Genomic DNA, 16,401 nt, shown 5'->3' on the forward strand with positions numbered 1-16,401 from the left:
AGTAACGTCTGCCATGTTTGTTTTCAGCCCTTTTCGTCAGTCATGGGGCACATGCTGTGGCTTTACCTGCATCTCCCTGGAAGTGACTGGCGCTGCCAGCACCTTTTCATTCACTGGTTTCACTGGCCAATCAGATACGTTCTTTCATGAAGTCTCTTTCCAGTCACCTGCCCCCTTTTAGTCAGATTATTGCACATGTTCCACCCAGGCTGGGGCAGGTGTGTTCACTTTCTTAACTGCCTTTTGAGTGAAGTTTTACATTTCAACGGAGTCAAATTTGTTCTTTTTTCCTTCTATGGTGGGGTTTTCTACGTCCTCAGGAATCTCTGCCACCTGAGGTCAGAACACATTCTCCTTGTTTTCTGTGAAGCTGAAGGCTTGCCATTCCCACACTGAGGTCTTTGATCCGTCTTGAGTTAACTCTGTGACGGGCGCAGGCCACTGCCTGCGTGCTGACATCCAGCTGCTCGGGGGAGCCGTGCTCAACCCAACACTTTCCTCACTGAGCTGCTTTGGCACCTTTGCCTTTTGAAGGCGCACGACGCAGTCTTCTTACGGCGGCTTTCCAGGAAGTCTGGAATCGGTAGTGAAAGCCCTTCCACTTCAATCTTTCTCAGGGCTGTTCAGGCCCGTCTGGGGGCTTAGCATTTGCACACAGGTGACAGGGGCCAGCTTGCCAATTTCTATGAGGCGCCCGTGGGGATGGTGGCCGGGAGAGCACCAGTCTGCAAGCCAAGCCTTCCAATCCACGAACAGGGACACGCTCTCCATTTATTTCAGTTTCTGAAAACTTTCTCAGAAGCGTTTTGTGGTTTTCAGTGCACACAGGTCTTGCACATAGTTCTTTACATTTACCTCTGAATCATTTGTTTTCTTTGATACTGGTATGAATGGTATTTATTGCTTTTTAACTTCATTTTTTTCAGTTGTTTTAAGTTAGTACAGAGAAATAAACGTAGAGATTCCTTTAGATTTTACACAACTATGTAAAAAGACAGTTTCTTTTTTCCTTTCCAATTTTTTGCGTTTTCTTTCTTTTTTGCCTTACTGTCTTGGCTGTGAATTCTGCCTTGTTTCTGATCTCAGGGAAAAACATTCAGTCTTTCACCCACGAGAGTGGTGTGAGCTATAGGATTCTCAAACATGCCCTTCGTTAGATGGAGGAAGTTTCCTTCTAGTCCCCTTTGCCAAGCGAGTGCCCCCTTTTCTCCTTTTAATGAATGAGCGATGAATTGTTTTCCTGTATCTATTGAGATGTCACATGATTTTCTCCACGTACTCTGTGAATACAGTGAATTACAATGACTGGTTTTTGATTACCAAAGAACCTTGCATTCTGAGGTAAATCCCACTTGGTCAAGGACGTACTGCCCTTTTAACAAATTGCTGGACTCAAACCAGCTAATGTTTCATTAAGGATTTTTGCGTCTATGTTCTTGAGAGAATCAGTCTGTGGAAGTACACGTGTGCACATGCGTGTAGATCCCACACACGTTGCCCATCTGCTTCAGGAGTCAGTTATGACGGTCTCACGGGTGAGCTGGGAAGTGTTCTCTCCTGTTTTCTTCCAAGTGTCTATAAAAGACTGGTGTCCCGTCTTTTTTGAATGGTGTTAGAATTTACAGATGAAAGCCATCTGTGCCCGGAGTTTTGTGGGAAGCTTTTACATTATAAATAAATCCAATTTCTTTAGCAGGTATGAAGCTATTCAGAGTTCTTCTGCTCTCAGTTTGCTGCTTCTTTCAAGGAATTTGTCCATTGCACCTAAGTTGTCAAGTTAACTGGAATACGATTTATTTCCATCAGCCTTTTAATGTCTGTAGGGCGCTTCATTCTTGGTCAATCTAAACAAAGACTTATCAACTTTTTGATCATTTTCAAAGAACCATCTTTTGGTTTTACCATTTTCCTCAGTCTGTTTTCTGTTGATTTCTGATCTGATCTTTATTATTTCCTTGCTTCTACTTACTTTGGGTTTAATTTGTTCTCTTTGTAGCTTCTTAAGATAGAAGAGTAGGTCATTGTTTTCAGACTTTTCTTCTTTTCTAATATAAACATTTAAAGCTACTAAGTTCCTTCTAAGTACAGCTCCTCCCACAGATTTGAAAATGTTACATTTTCATTACCATTAATTTCAAAATATTTTCTATTTTCTCATGATTCCTTCTTTGACCCATGGGTAATTTGAGACGTGCTGACTTTCAAACACTTGGGGGTTTTCCAGGTATCTTTTCATAGACTGCTACACTCACTGCCTCGTGGTGAGGGAACACGCTCTGTACCACTTGAGTCTTCTGGAACTCACGGAGACATTGACAGGCACAGGGCTTGCTCTGGCTTGGGGACAGGTGCCCGTGCACCTGATGAAAATGCATTCTTCAGCTGTAGGTGGTGGGTTCAGCTGGTTCACAGCTGCTCACGTTTTTGGTATCCACGCTGTTCTGTTGTACCTGTTCCCTTAGTGCTTTGCCTCTGTGCTTCAAATACGTTCAAGCTCTTTCCCCCCACGTGCACATTTAGAAACCACATCCTCATGAAGAAGGGACCTCTCTGTCAGCATGAGATGGCCCTCCTTTTCTCTAGCACACTGAGTCTACACGGCCCGTTAGGGGAGCCCTGCCAGCTGCCTTCTCACAAGGACTGCCTGGCAGCCGTGTATTTACATTTACAGTGTCTCTCCTGAGCAGCAGTTTCAGGTTTTGCTGTTGGCCGCAGCCTAGAAGCGCTGCCTTCTAACGTGATGAAGCGTACAGGCAGCATGAAGTCCACTGTTCTCCAGTTGCCCGAGTGTTCTTTTCCTCCCCTCCCACTTTTCTGCCCTCTTTTGAATTATAAAGCATTTTTACGGTTCTATTCTACATCCTCCGTTGGCTTCTTAGCTATTTCTTCAGTGGTTACTCTGGGGAACCCTGACATGCATCCTTCAGCGATCAAAGTCGGCTGTGAACTAACAGTTCACGTGAAGGTAAGAGCTGTGAGACAACTGGGTGTTGCCATCTGTCACTCAGCAAACACCGCGTCATGAGCAGAGTGCAGGGCTGAGTGCAGGGCCTGGATGGCCAACCCGAAGCATCACCTATTTTCACTGTGATGGAATAACCAGTATACCTACTGACATGTGCTGTCCTACAGTTTGGCCCAACAGTTTTACGAATTTCACTCTTCAAAAATGCTCAATATACCCAGATCTCGATTTGCAAACACTCACTGAGGGAGCCAGGTTTGCTGGAGAAAAGGCTGATCCAGGGGCGGGGGTGGGGAAGGACCGGCTGAGCCTGGAAGGTCTTGTGCCCAAAGAACAACGGGACCCAATGTGACACCATGTCACCATCACACACGGTAATAACGGCGATGATTACTGCACAACAAATAAAAACACTCCCCCGCACCACAGTCCACAGTGAGGCTAAAACAAAGGGTGTCGTCCTCTTTAGACAAAAAAGGGCAGGATGAGAAAGCCACGACCAGGCCAGCTGACACAGACATCAGGGATGCTAAGATGACAAGAGGAAGCTGCTGGCAGCAGGACGGTCACACTGGCTCAGGGCACCGACCCACATCATGTTAGTCGATGTGGAACAGGCAGTACTACGCACGGATGCAGCCTGAACCAAAGAGCCAGACTCAGCGCCACTGGTGATGGCCAAATGGACATCATGCGTCTCCAGCTCCCCTAACATTCTTCCTGCCCCAAACAGTCACCGTCAACCTGGCCACGAAGACACAGTGAGACGAATCCAGACTGCTGGACCCTCTATAAAACAGCTGGCCCGATTTGTCGAGGTCACGAAATACACAGGGGGGTGGGGGGCGGGCGGGAAGAACACAGAGGAAAGCAAACTGTTGAATCGTGCTGGAGGTTCCATGCACACTGGCATTCACTGTATTGTTTTTCAATAGTCAAGTTAGAAAAATCTCAAAATAAGTCAGTGAAAGCAGCACGCAGTGATCTGCTCGCAGAAAACGATCCTTCAGGCTTGGCAGGAGGTGCCTCCCCTTGGTCTGGGTGGTCGGAGAGGGAGAAAGGGACGGGTGGAGGAACGTGTCACCCGCCCCACCATAAAGCAGAGACCCGTGGCTCACTGACTACTGTTGGTCCAAGTCTGGCTGCAACCAGAATATTCTGGCCTACACAGCTCCAGGTCTCTCATCCAGATCACGAGGCAACCGTGGCTGCACGTGTGTTCCCAGCACTGGGTCCCCACCAACCAGCAGCTCACAGCCCCGCACGTCTCCCAGCTGTGACCCACCCGTCAGAACAGGCAGCTTGCGCTGCAAGAAACACATCTTCACTGCTTTTGCGCGACTTTTTAAAGTTCCAGGCAAGACAGGTCTTGACAAATCCTAACGTAATCGCGTCTCCTCCCACGATGTCTCTTTTAACACAAAGGTGCATTTGAGGGCAAAGCAAGAACTCTTGTCAGAAGAGGTCTTTTCCTCCAAGGAATTAATTTTAGACCGTGCCCTTTACATACACAAGGTGATGATGAATTTCAAATGTTATACATGACTTGTTTCAGGAATAAAATTTAAAAAGGACTTCACTGTTCCCATTATGCTGGAATGGTCACATGTGCTTAGTGGAGAATCACTAAGGCCCAGAATATAACTCATATACAGACAGTGAGTTTGCACACGAAGCCTTTGCTGACACCTCTCAGCTTTACAGCTTCTTTGCTGATTTTTCTGTTTTAAGAAAAAGAGACCACATTTTAACAATTAATGGAGCTATCACGTGACCAGCCAGACTGCGGGAACATTTTGCATCAGACACGCCTGTCAGAGCTGCTCCTGCTCAAATGACAGAGGGCAGCTCTGAGGCTGTTCCACTCGCGTCTTCGTGGATGTGCAGTGATCTTTACACTGGCAATTCAGGACCTGTCCTCTGGAAGGAGCTGGAATCGAGGGCCCTCACCCCCCGTGTTAGGAAACAGACTGTGGTGCACGGCTGTACCTGCCCTTCATGGCACCTCGGTTACCAGTGCCATGATGCTCCCTGTCCACCAGCAGAGCCGGCGGCTGCATCCACTCCCGTGTGGGGACACAAAAACAAGAACCCCTCATTTTGGGGATAATGACAACACGCAAGCCAAGTGATGCAAAGCATTCAGGTGGCACCACCCACAATGGACAGGACAGATCCCAAACAGCACCGCTCGGCCTCGATGGCACCAACAGAAGCCACTGTCCAATACTACGCTTCCTCTCCGATTTGGGGTCCTGACAGGCCCCAGAGAGGCACAGGTGGCCCGACATGTCTGCTCACGTTCGCAATGCCGCCCGGGGTTCCAGGGAGTGGTCAGCCCCTGCCATACCCTAGGGTCCGGCCCCTGGGATGGAGAGCTGGAGACCCTGCTTGCTGAGTGTCAGAGGCCCGGACCAGGTGCCACGGCTGTGGATTCTACATATCAGACACGGGAGCCTACCGCCCTCGCTCTCGTCATCTAAGACAGGTCTCTCCTCGTGGTCAGGGAGTCGGGGGACAGACGCTCTCCCTGCTCTCAGGCCCCACAGGACTCTGTGGCCGAGCCTGGGAGCTGCAGCCACGGCCTGGTTAGCCTCCCACTGCGATTTCCTCAGACTCGAATTTCTCATTTTCCTTGTCACTGTCCCCACACCTCCTTCCGTGTCTATAGGTAAAGGGTAAGTGTCTGTCTGGGTCCAGAGGGACAGCTGGGACTTGGGGACAAGAGCCTAGTGGGACTGGCCCACGGCACCGACCTCAGGGTGGGAGAGTCCAAGTCAGGCCCAGCGGTGATGGAGAGGCACGAAGGGCGCCCAAAGTTTGCCAACACAGCAGTTTCCCTGACAACCTACATGCAGCCTGTTTTAGAAACGCAGGCCAAGCTCCAAAATGCACTCTGGCACGGACGCCTACCTGGACCGGGTCCGCTTCCTGCTGACGCCAGGGCTGTTGCTCATCCGGTAGGCGGTGGGGACACTTCTTTCTTCCCTCCGTCTCTCGGGAGAGTGAGCTCTTCTTCGAGGGGACCGTGACCTGGGCAGAGGAAGACATGCCTTTCAGTCCTGCTGGCTGGCTGGTGCGACAGCTGGTGCGACCGCCAACACAGTGACCAGACCCAGGCTTGGTGTGCAGGTGACGGCCACCCTGTCTGTGCTTTGGGGGGCCCACGCCCTGGCCTCACCACTCTGCCCACAGCACTGAGTCCGGCTCAGAGGCAGACGCTTCTTGCTCCCATCCCAGAGCACCTGCCGCACCGACGCTGAACTTGAACCCGTGCACAGCTTGTTCTGCGCCCGAGTGGTGCTGCTGGTCCTAACGGTCAGAGCGGCCACATCTCCCCGCCCCCGGGTCTGCTCACGAGCTGACAGCTGACTCAGCCCTGCTGCTTCTCCCTGCCTCTTGCCTTTGACCATTTTATGACCCTGAAGAATCCTCAGGTCATGGATATTTCTATCAAAATCAGGTAAGGAAAGGCAATGAAACCCAAGCGAGTGGTTTCTCCGTGTTCTGACACTGGCTCCGGAAGACACTGAAACGTGGTGAAGCCAGAGGCCCATCTCTCTTCCTCACATGAACCTCTGGCCTCGGAGCAGGAATAAGTGCAAATAGGCTGCAGCCTCTCGACATGAAGCCCGAAGCCCAAAGCCCGCGCAGCTCAGTCGTGCCGCTCTCAGGATGGTGTGGGCTAAGTAACTGAAGCTGATGACACTTCTTGAATGCAAAGCATCCATTCATATTTCATTCTTTCTTCCCACGTGCCTGGGGAAAGACTCATCCTGGTCCTGCAGTGACACAATCCACACGGAGACCAAGCCCATGGACGGCCAGCACCCAGACGCCCAACCTGAGACCCACACCCACTGGGGGTCGAGGTGCTCAGCAGGGGGTCCCTTAACGATGGCTTTAGGACTCTTATTTCAGTTTTTTGTTCATTCAGTGAAATTACTTTTTTGGGAAGACCTGCAATAAGAAGAAATCCGGGGGAAAAAACCCTTCTTTTTGTTGTGTTTCTATGACAACCCATTCAAAAACAATATAAAGAGCAGTTTGATTTTGCCATTAAAAAAATTCTACACTGAATCATTTTAATTACAATAAAACACAAAAAACAGCACTTACTGTTGTTCCAAAGATGGCTTATAATCACATTCCACCCTTGTGTCACAGAGAAAACCCGGAAAAATGTCACAGCAGTGGAATGCACCTGCCCCAGGGCAGACTGTCACCAGCCTTAGGGTCTTCTCTGTTCTCTAGCACAAATGCTCTTCAGCTTATCAAATGGTTTTCCATCCCCCACCCCCACCCTCACCTTTCCTAGGATTTGCACAGCAGATTACAAAGGTGAGGTCAGCCAGATACCTTGACATTTTACCAGGTTTTCCCTCAAAAGCGCTCAAGGACTCGAATCTGTCCCTGGTTGAAGCTGCCGGTAGCTGTCTGGCTCTACTGCTGTGCCACTGACCAGCTGCTCTGACAGGGTTCCGGGCTCAGGATCCCTGGGGAAGCTGTGGGGCTGTGATACAGACACACACACTTCACATTCAGAATAAAATGTGCCGGGCTGGGTGAGACTAGAACCCTGAAAAAAGCTCCGCTTCCTCAGAGCTACAGCTCCTATGGAATGCTTCAGCGTAGAATTCTACAATAAATCCATAATCAGGAAAAATAACTTAGTTTTTAATGCCTGCAAATTCATAACTCTGAAATATACCATTTGCAGTGGCTATTCATGATTTCTACTTATTTGAGGAGAAGCCCACCTCTGAATTGGGGGCAGTAAGGTCTGTCAGGTAATACTTAGGTTCTGTTTTATTAAAGAAGCTCTACGGCTTTCATTCTGTCGGTTAGGCTCGCACTACAGCCACCGTGACAGCGCAGGAAACGGGAACCCCACGAGGTGTGGAAACGCCCTGCACAATGGGAATAGAGGCCTTCCCCAAAAGACGGCGAATCACCTGAATTACACCTTTGTGAGCATTAAGCAACTCAGATATTTTGTTCTTGAATCATCACAACCGTTTCCTTTCAAATAACGGCATACGGAGACTTTTATCTGAATGACGGTGCCACTTAGAAAAGCCTCTTCACCCACACACAACCCTTTCACCTCCGCACTGGCTCACGACTCAAAGGTCTTGTCACAACAAAACAAAGGGAAGAGGTGACCCGGGGAACCAACCAGCCTGAGCAGCCAAGAGCCGCCCGGTTTCGGTTCTGCTCAAGTTCAGGCTGTGGACCAAACCTGACCTACGAATCACCTGAACTTGCTAAGGGGCCAGCTGTCTCCTGCGTGCTGTCAGTGCAGATGGCCTGGGTTTTCACAGATCAGAGAACAGCTGGCCACACCAGCAGGCTGAACGTCACCCCATGGGACCAGCAAGTACCCCAATCCCTCCTGAAAGGAACAGGACCAGGAGATTAAATCACTCACCTTCAGTGGATTGCTATATAGTTTATCACAGGGAAAAATATAAGGAGTCACAAGTTTCACACTAAAATATGGCTCCCTGTTTGCGTGCCTGTGTCCTTTGTGAATGTTAAACAACTGTTAGAAAAGTCACACTAACACCCCCGACCGCCCGCCAGGGAGCTTCTGGGGGAGCTAACTCACAGGAAGTAGCATTCCTGACCATGTCAACTCCCCAAACCTTAAACGGCGGGATGCAAATTCTCCCTAGAACTCCCCGCACTCAGACACTTCCAACCAATGAAACAACTCCCCCCAAAGTGAGATTATCAAGTCTTAAAACTAAAGTTCATTTCAAGTTTCAGTCTTGTAAGTTTAGTTAAAAATACCTAACCCATTAGAACTAAATTTAAATTTTAGGCAGTAAATAAATTGCACGAGTATTTCTTCAATCCATTGTGGCAAAGAGCCTGATGTGACATAAAAATAGAAAACAACAGCGGAAACAAGTCTCATGCTTTAGTCACAGCTGACTTATGAGACACTGAACACCCCCCATTGTAATCCCTACACTTTCTGAGAAGCAACTGCTGATTTTGAAGTCACGATCTTTCTATGGCGATTTCACCACATTATAGGTGCAGATCCAGTCACCTATAATTGACACACACGGGACCCCAACCACAGCAACATTCCACAGTAACACGACAGTTACTTACGACGTGAAAGGGCTTTCTAATCCTGCCTACACTTTATATAGGATTTTAGTAATTTAATATATAAAGGAAATATATTTCAACGGTAGTACCCTCCCTACCACAGGCAGCAATCTTAACAAGTGTGCGTTTTACTTGGAGCTGGCAGGGGTCTTTTTAAAACAGGGGTGTCCAAACTTTTTCAACGTTTTTCACCAAGGGCCATATGCGGTAAAATACACACACAGCCGGGCCACTCACTCGAGGTGAAGTACGTATTGCCTCACCTGGTTTATTTAAGTAAACTGAATATATTTTTGGAATTTGCTGCGGGCCAATTAACAATGGATTGCCGGCCACAGTTGGCCCGCGGGCCGCAGTTTGGACACCCCTGTTTTAAAACAATCTGTTAAAACAATCTATTAAGGCTGAGAATCAAGTCTGCTCAGCCCTGTGTAGACACTACGTCTGTAATGGGTTATTCTATCAGAAAACGACAACAGTAGTGTCATTATCAACGTCACGGCTTTGGTTAACATGTAACCATCGTGGACACTTCAACAATTCACACCACTGAGCGCTCTGAGCTCTCGCTTTCTGTAACCTGCGGTCTAAACCCATGTGGACTCCTGGACATCACCAGTGCTGGCGGGGCTCAGGCTGAAGGGGCAGGTGGGCGACCAGCTTAGAAAACACGCAGGAAAATTAGCAAGTAAAGCAGACTTGTGCTTTTCAGAAACAGAGCCCAGGCAGGAAGCATTCTGTCACCTGACTTATGTCCCCAGGGCCCCAAGACCCCAGGACAGCTGGTCTCCCCGCCCCAGACCTCCACCCGCCTCAGGCCCTGAGCCCAGACGGGATCTGCTTTCAAGGACCATTATCCTCACACTTTCAAGGCAAAACTTCCCGGACAACTAACGCTTTGAAGGTTTTGTTTCATAACATTATTTTTAAAATTTTATAAAGTTCTATTTTGCCTTGACATTTTATCTAAACTGTGAAATCAGACACCAAAGATATGACTTATTTAGGGAACTTAAAAGTCAGCCAATGTAACTAAATTCAACTGAAAGTATCACGTAGGTGCGACCTCAGCTAGTGAGATAAAAAGATTGTTTTGCGAGTTAGGAAAATACTCAGCTCTGTTGTCGTACAATATTTTAACTGTAGATCACACTGAGGTCAAATTGGTAGTCTGCCAGCAGAACGCATCTGTGTCAGAAAAATTTTAATGTTTTCTTTTAACTAAAACTTATAAACTAGCATTAGGATTTTGCTTCTGCTACTTGTCAGCACTGTATATATAAAGATAACATAAAATAATACAGAGAATAAACTGATGGGTCACCAGATGGGAGGGGGATTGGGGGAATGGGTGAAAAAGGTGAAGGGATTAAGTACAAATTGGCAGTTACAAAATAGTCATGGGGTGTAAAGTACAGCACAGGGAATATAATTAGTAATATTGTAATAACCATGTATGGTGCCAGGTGGGTGCTAGACTTATTGGGGGAATCACTGTAAATTATATAAATGTCTGTCTAACCACTATGCTGTACTCCTGAAACTGATGTAAAACAATACTGAATGTCAACTGTTAACTGAAAAACTTAAAAAAATGGGGGAAGGCGAAGGGGAATAAGAGGTTCAAATTTCCAGTTATAAAATAAATAAGTCATGGGGATGTAAAGTATAGTATAGGGAATATATTTCACAATATTGTAATAACGTACGGTGTCAGATGGTTACTAGGCTCATGGTGGTCACTTCTTTAGATCTATTGTTGAATAACTATGGTGTACCCCCGAAACTAACAATGTTGTATATCGTCATAAAATTTTTTTAAGAGAAAAAAATAAAATGATCAAAATGAAAAAAAATATTGTGATTTTTTTGCATGGTGACAGATGATGACTAGAATTAGTGCAGTGATCACATTTTAAGGTATAAAAATGTTGAGTCACTATACTGTACACCTGAGACTAATATAACTAACGTAACATTGTACACCAACTATGTTTAAGTAGAAAATAAAATAAAATTGAAAAATGTAAAATATATCTGTATATAAAACATGTAATTCTAAACCTATTCTAAACTAAAAAGTAATTTAAAAGTGTTACAATAATACATAAGATGACTTGCTCTATTATAGACAAGCAGTAGAAAGCCCGTAAAACCTGGAAACTTCAGACTCCAGTGTGACAGGAACACTCCCAGTTCCGGATGGAGCCACCTGGGAAGTGTGCGACCATGACATCACTGTTTCTTACAGCTGAACAGATGGGACACATTTTGGCATCCACTGTGTTTGCCAAACACTCCGCATTAAAGTGAAACCCATTTTTCACACTAAAGAGATGGTAGGAGTGGCCTTTCCAGTTACAGGCCCCCAGACCGGGGTTTAGGAATGACTCACACTTTCTCTTGTCTGAGCCCCATGATAAAGGACAACCGGGAAGAATTACTAGGCGTGTTATTCCCAGAGGGCCTGTACAGGCCTCTATTACCTCTTTCCACCGTGTAATGCCATAAGAAAGTTTTCCAATGAGAAACTTTACTCACAGAGGCAGACGTGTCCAAGTACAATCTAAACATAACAAGGAGAGAACCACACCAGCTACAGAAGTGAGGTTAGGAGGACACAGGTGCTGTGTGAGAAACCAAGAACCAATGCACACGTGTGAGGGAACCTCAAAAGCATGACGCAAGCCTTGGGACTAGAAATGTGCTTTTCTGACCCTCCTGCAAGCCAGTTACTTAAACAACAAAGACCTGCTTTACTAAGTAGTGAATTCTGCGGCCCTTGAAGACTTTCCCGTTTATGATTTCTGTTGCTGGAAATGTTACGCTGCTTTCTCAAAAACTGGCTCCTGCAAACAAGGCTTTTGGCTAAACGCTGACTCTGAGCGGGCCGTCTGGAGGCAAATCAGCTGAGAAAGCAGGTTTGCATTGCCATTTCCTTCCTTCCATGCACTTGTATTAGGCTGGTGCAAAAGTAATTGTGGCTTCTGCAATTAATTTTTAGCCTTTTAAACCGCAACTACTTTTGGACCAAGCTAACAGGTGCGGAAGTGCCGAGTGGCAAAGGTTTCTGCTGTTCTGACATTTACACATTCAGAAGGAACTGGGATGGGAACGTCCCCTCATTCCAACAACAAAGGAGCCCCCACCGCGAGACTTTTCCACACGCAGTGAATGTGCTAGGCCCGCTCCCAACACCTGTTAAAATTTAAATAAGCCTATCTTTAGAAAACCTGGTAGTGGTTCATAAGCTTTCAAGTATAGGACGCACGCACGCATGGACGCCTGCCAGCCCGCCAGCCCGCACGCACACACGCACGCACGCCCGCCTGCCAGCCCAAACGCACGCAGGCATGCACGCCCGCCAGCCCGCACGCACACACGCACGCAAGCACACCCGCCGGCCAGCCCAAACGCACGCCCGCCCGCCCGGCTACTGGCCGGACCAGCGAGCCCCGCCCAGCCCCGCCGGCGGCCGCCCTGCCCACGCACCTGGAGCGCCGCGCGGTCCGATAGGCAGTGGGAAGACAGTGCTTTGCCTTCGAGTGGGATCTGGACCTGGACTTGGACGACGAATGGTACTTGGGAGAGCGCGACCTTGTCCGGGACCGTTTTTTGTGCTTCTTCTTCTTCTTCTCCTTCTCCTCTTCTCTGGGCGGGTCTCTGCTCTTGCTCGAGGGCCCTTCGGGGGGCTTAAGGTCTAAAGTGGGCAGAGGCCGGCCTCCACTCAGTAGGGGAGAGGCCACGGCACCGGTTTCCTGGAACAGAGCCAAACGTCGGGGTTAACACGGAAAACAGGACAGTGAACAATGCACAGGTATCAAACTTCAGCGCTGGGGCCGACATCACACCGGCAATGCACCCGCATCTCTTAGGGGGGGACTGCGTCTCTGTGCGGCTCTGACGACATCGCCCCGGCATCTCAAGGGAACAACGATCTCTCCCCGCAGAGTCTGGATTCCATGAAAGGCCACTGTGTTAGAGAAAGAGCCAGGCTTGCTCCTTCATAAATAATTGTGCCTTTCCGCCCCTCTTTCTTTCTGAGACAGGGAAATACGTAAGAACTTCCTAACCATGCAAAAGTTTTAAATTTGACTTGCAGCATGTCAACATCTAGGTGAAATGGGTAGGATGTGTAACTCACGGTGCAGCTGTTCTGCATTTATAATGAACACGTACATTATCTGGAAGGACCGAATACAAGATTTAACCACATTTGACATGTTTTAATGACGTCAGTGAAACAGAGTTCAGTTTATATTTCACGTACTGATTTTGAGAGAAATAGAGCAAGCTAATTAGAAATATTAAGTAATCAAATGATGAAAACTAGGTTTAAAACAACTTGGGTATGAACGAAATTAACCAACTAATTTGAACTATCTAGCCTCACTTTTAATAATTTTTGGTACTGACTGGACACCACTTCTTCGATAAAGCAAGCACTATGCTAGAAAAGTACACTGGCTGTGTTAACATTGAAGTTCATTAACTTTTATAACGATCATTCCTCCTGTTACCAATGTCAGATTCGAACTACTAGAGACCCAATCTGGTAATAGAAATGAAAATCTAAATATTATGTTCACTTGAAAACTCCTTTAATATTATTTAAAAATGCTAAATAATGTTCATTCTAGAAAAATATTTTTGTTTCTGCTGTACAGCTTTTAATTGCATTTCAGAGAAGTGTGATTTTGGGTAGATACTTATTATATTTCTGAAATGTTTACTACTCTGAAACAAAGATTTAAATGGTGATGATTGGCTTTACAGAAATTTCAGAGAAATTAACTATTAACCAGAAAACCATTAACCATTTAAAACTTTTTTGTTTTGTTTTCTGACATGCTCTGTTTGACCAAGAGCAGCAAACCACTGCTGTGTGGCATTCTTGGACTGTGCTATGAACATGGTTTTTAATAAATTAAAAATGGAGATATCAAAAAAAAAAATTGTGCCTTTCTACTGAAAAAGAAATTCCTCAAACCTCCAGCCTATGGTTTTTATGAATGAATGTATCACTCTAAAAACAATTTTTAAAGAAGGCCTAAACTAAAAGGTTCCTTTTTGACCTTTAAAAAAACACTGTCACAAGGAAAAAAGCCTCCGTTCCTCCCTCCCTCCCTCTACATGAGATGACGGATGTTAATGAAACTTATTCTGGGGATCATCTTCAATATAAGTCAGTCACGTCATTATGCTGTCTGTACGCCTTAGACATAAACGGTGCTCCATGTTAACTCAGGAAAACCAAAGGAGAAACAGTCGATAACTAATCGTAAACAAGACAGTGCCATCAGCACAAGTCCCTCTTATTCTGCACATATTACTGCACTTACTACATTACCCTTCATCATAAAAACCTCCTTATCGAGACAGCAGACACACACAGGAAATGCATCGCCTGTTGTTTTCACAGAAGGAACACGAGCACCTCAACAGAGGACATCTCCCAGAACAATCCCGTTTCTAGGAACTTACCCTAAGACATTCACCGAAGTGTGCAAGACGCACACCTACGGACCCACATCACATCACCTTGTGACCAGGAATTCAAACAACGCGAATGACCACAACGGGTACGGTACATCCAGTGAAATAGTATTCAGCGTTTTAACGTGACGTAGTGATCCTACTTTCATCAACATTACATCTGTCCACGTCACACTGTAAAATAAAGTCTCCAAACTAAAACCCCACAAGACTCACCACCACCATTTCACAGAGGAGCCACCCAGCTTTAGCCCTTCCCCTCGGGATTCCTTAGCTCACTTTAAGTGAACTTGACTTACAGCTGGTAAACACCACACTGCTTGACACCCACCAAAAACCCCATTTATCACTTTGTGCCGCAGAGGGTCCAGCTGTAGGGTCTGTGGGACCGAGTGAGCCCGGCCTCCCCGCGGGCCGCGGGCCGGGTCAGTGTAATTCTGCAACTGCCCCGGGCTCCCTGCTGTCCTCTCCTGGGTCCACGTGGAACAGGCCAAAGGATGAAGGAAACGAGCACTTCGTGCAAACGTTTGTTTCTTCTGGAGATGTGCTCTTGCTTTGGCTCTGAGGGGAGCAGCACCAGTGCTGGGGCGGGTGGGGGATCTCTATGACCTGCGGTGACTTCTCCATCTTCTGTTCATCGTGAGCAGGGAGGCAACCACACGCCCATTCCAAAAGCAGTTTCTTCCCACCTCAAGTGACCAAGGGACTGGCGCCGCTGAGGAAGGAGGTGGCGGCTGCCTGGGTCCCTCATCCGGTCCCCACTGTCCCTCGTCATTGATGCCCAGGTCACTTTCAAGGCTCTGCCTAAACTGTCTCCAGTGGAGCTGTTTCATCTCAGGACATTTCTTAGAACCAGTCTTTCTAACTCAAATTCTCTTAGTGTAATTACAATTTCCAGGTTAAATTTATAAATAATTTGTTGTTTGTTAGAACAATTCTAACATGTAAATACTCCATAAAAAAACCGACCTCTGTATCTAAGAATACCTGTTTCCACTCTGGCTCTAGTCAGGGCTTGTCTAGAAGCATACACACAAGGTGATACTTTAAATTAAGAATAAAAAAAATAAGATGTAGCAAATTTTCTAACTGTAGAGGCTGGAGAGAGAGAAATGCTGGCCAAGCCCGTGGCTGCCCCGCCCCCCAGCAGGCACAGACCAGGCAGCAGCATGCACCCTTCAGACGAGTCACATGAGACCCAGAGTGGCCCCCCGTGACCTCGTGGCCAGTGTGTGGCACAGTCAGGTGTGCAGGCTGAGGAGAGCTCTGTAGCAGCTCGGCCAGAAAAACCAGCTCGCGATGCATTTAAAAATCCCATAACCACGGGCTCTAAGTGAGGGATACACATCGCATGCAAAATGAGATGGGAGTCGGGAATACAAGCCACCACCCAGAACTTCCATGAGGGCACGAGGCCTCATGAAAGCCCGTCAGTGGGCACGGCCCCGCTCACTGCTGCATGTCCTTTCTGTGACCAGGCACGGGGGTGAGGGGGACCCCAGAGAAACCGAGCCCATCTCAGGGAGAACAGACAGTTACGGTCCCACAGGTGGGCTGTTCTGGGATGAGAGACAGAAACCCAGTGCTGCCGTCACTGCCGCAGGACAGAACTCCACTTTCGCTATTGTGACTGTGCTGTCATACTGACGGAGAGAGGAGACGTGCTCCGGGGGACACCACAACGGGGCAAGCCCAAGTCCACAGGAGCACTAAGCGTGGAGTCCCGCGTTACTGCCAGCCTGGTCATGTGAGTGTCTGATTCCCCGCCGCTCCCGCCTTCCCCTATCGGCACAGCTCACCACCGCGGTGAAAGT

General features: G+C 47.4%; 1 protein-coding gene across 3 annotated transcripts in view; it reads right to left on the minus strand.

Moving 5' to 3' along the window:
- SFSWAP (splicing factor SWAP) overlaps positions 1–16,401 on the minus strand; it is a 66,240-nt gene that overhangs the window by 3,851 nt on the left and 45,988 nt on the right. For all 3 annotated transcript variants that reach the window (XM_033097733.1, XM_033097732.1, XM_033097734.1), the window contains 2 exons: positions 12,584–12,849; positions 5,879–5,998 (listed from right to left, as the gene is read on the minus strand). In XM_033097733.1, the coding sequence (XP_032953624.1) occupies positions 5,879–5,998; positions 12,584–12,849 (386 nt within the window). The remainder of the gene's footprint in view (positions 1–5,878; positions 5,999–12,583; positions 12,850–16,401) is intronic.

Source organism: Rhinolophus ferrumequinum, chromosome 25 (genome assembly GCF_004115265.2).
Source record: "Rhinolophus ferrumequinum isolate MPI-CBG mRhiFer1 chromosome 25, mRhiFer1_v1.p, whole genome shotgun sequence".
In the NCBI taxonomy this organism is placed as follows: Eukaryota; Metazoa; Chordata; class Mammalia; order Chiroptera; family Rhinolophidae; genus Rhinolophus; species Rhinolophus ferrumequinum.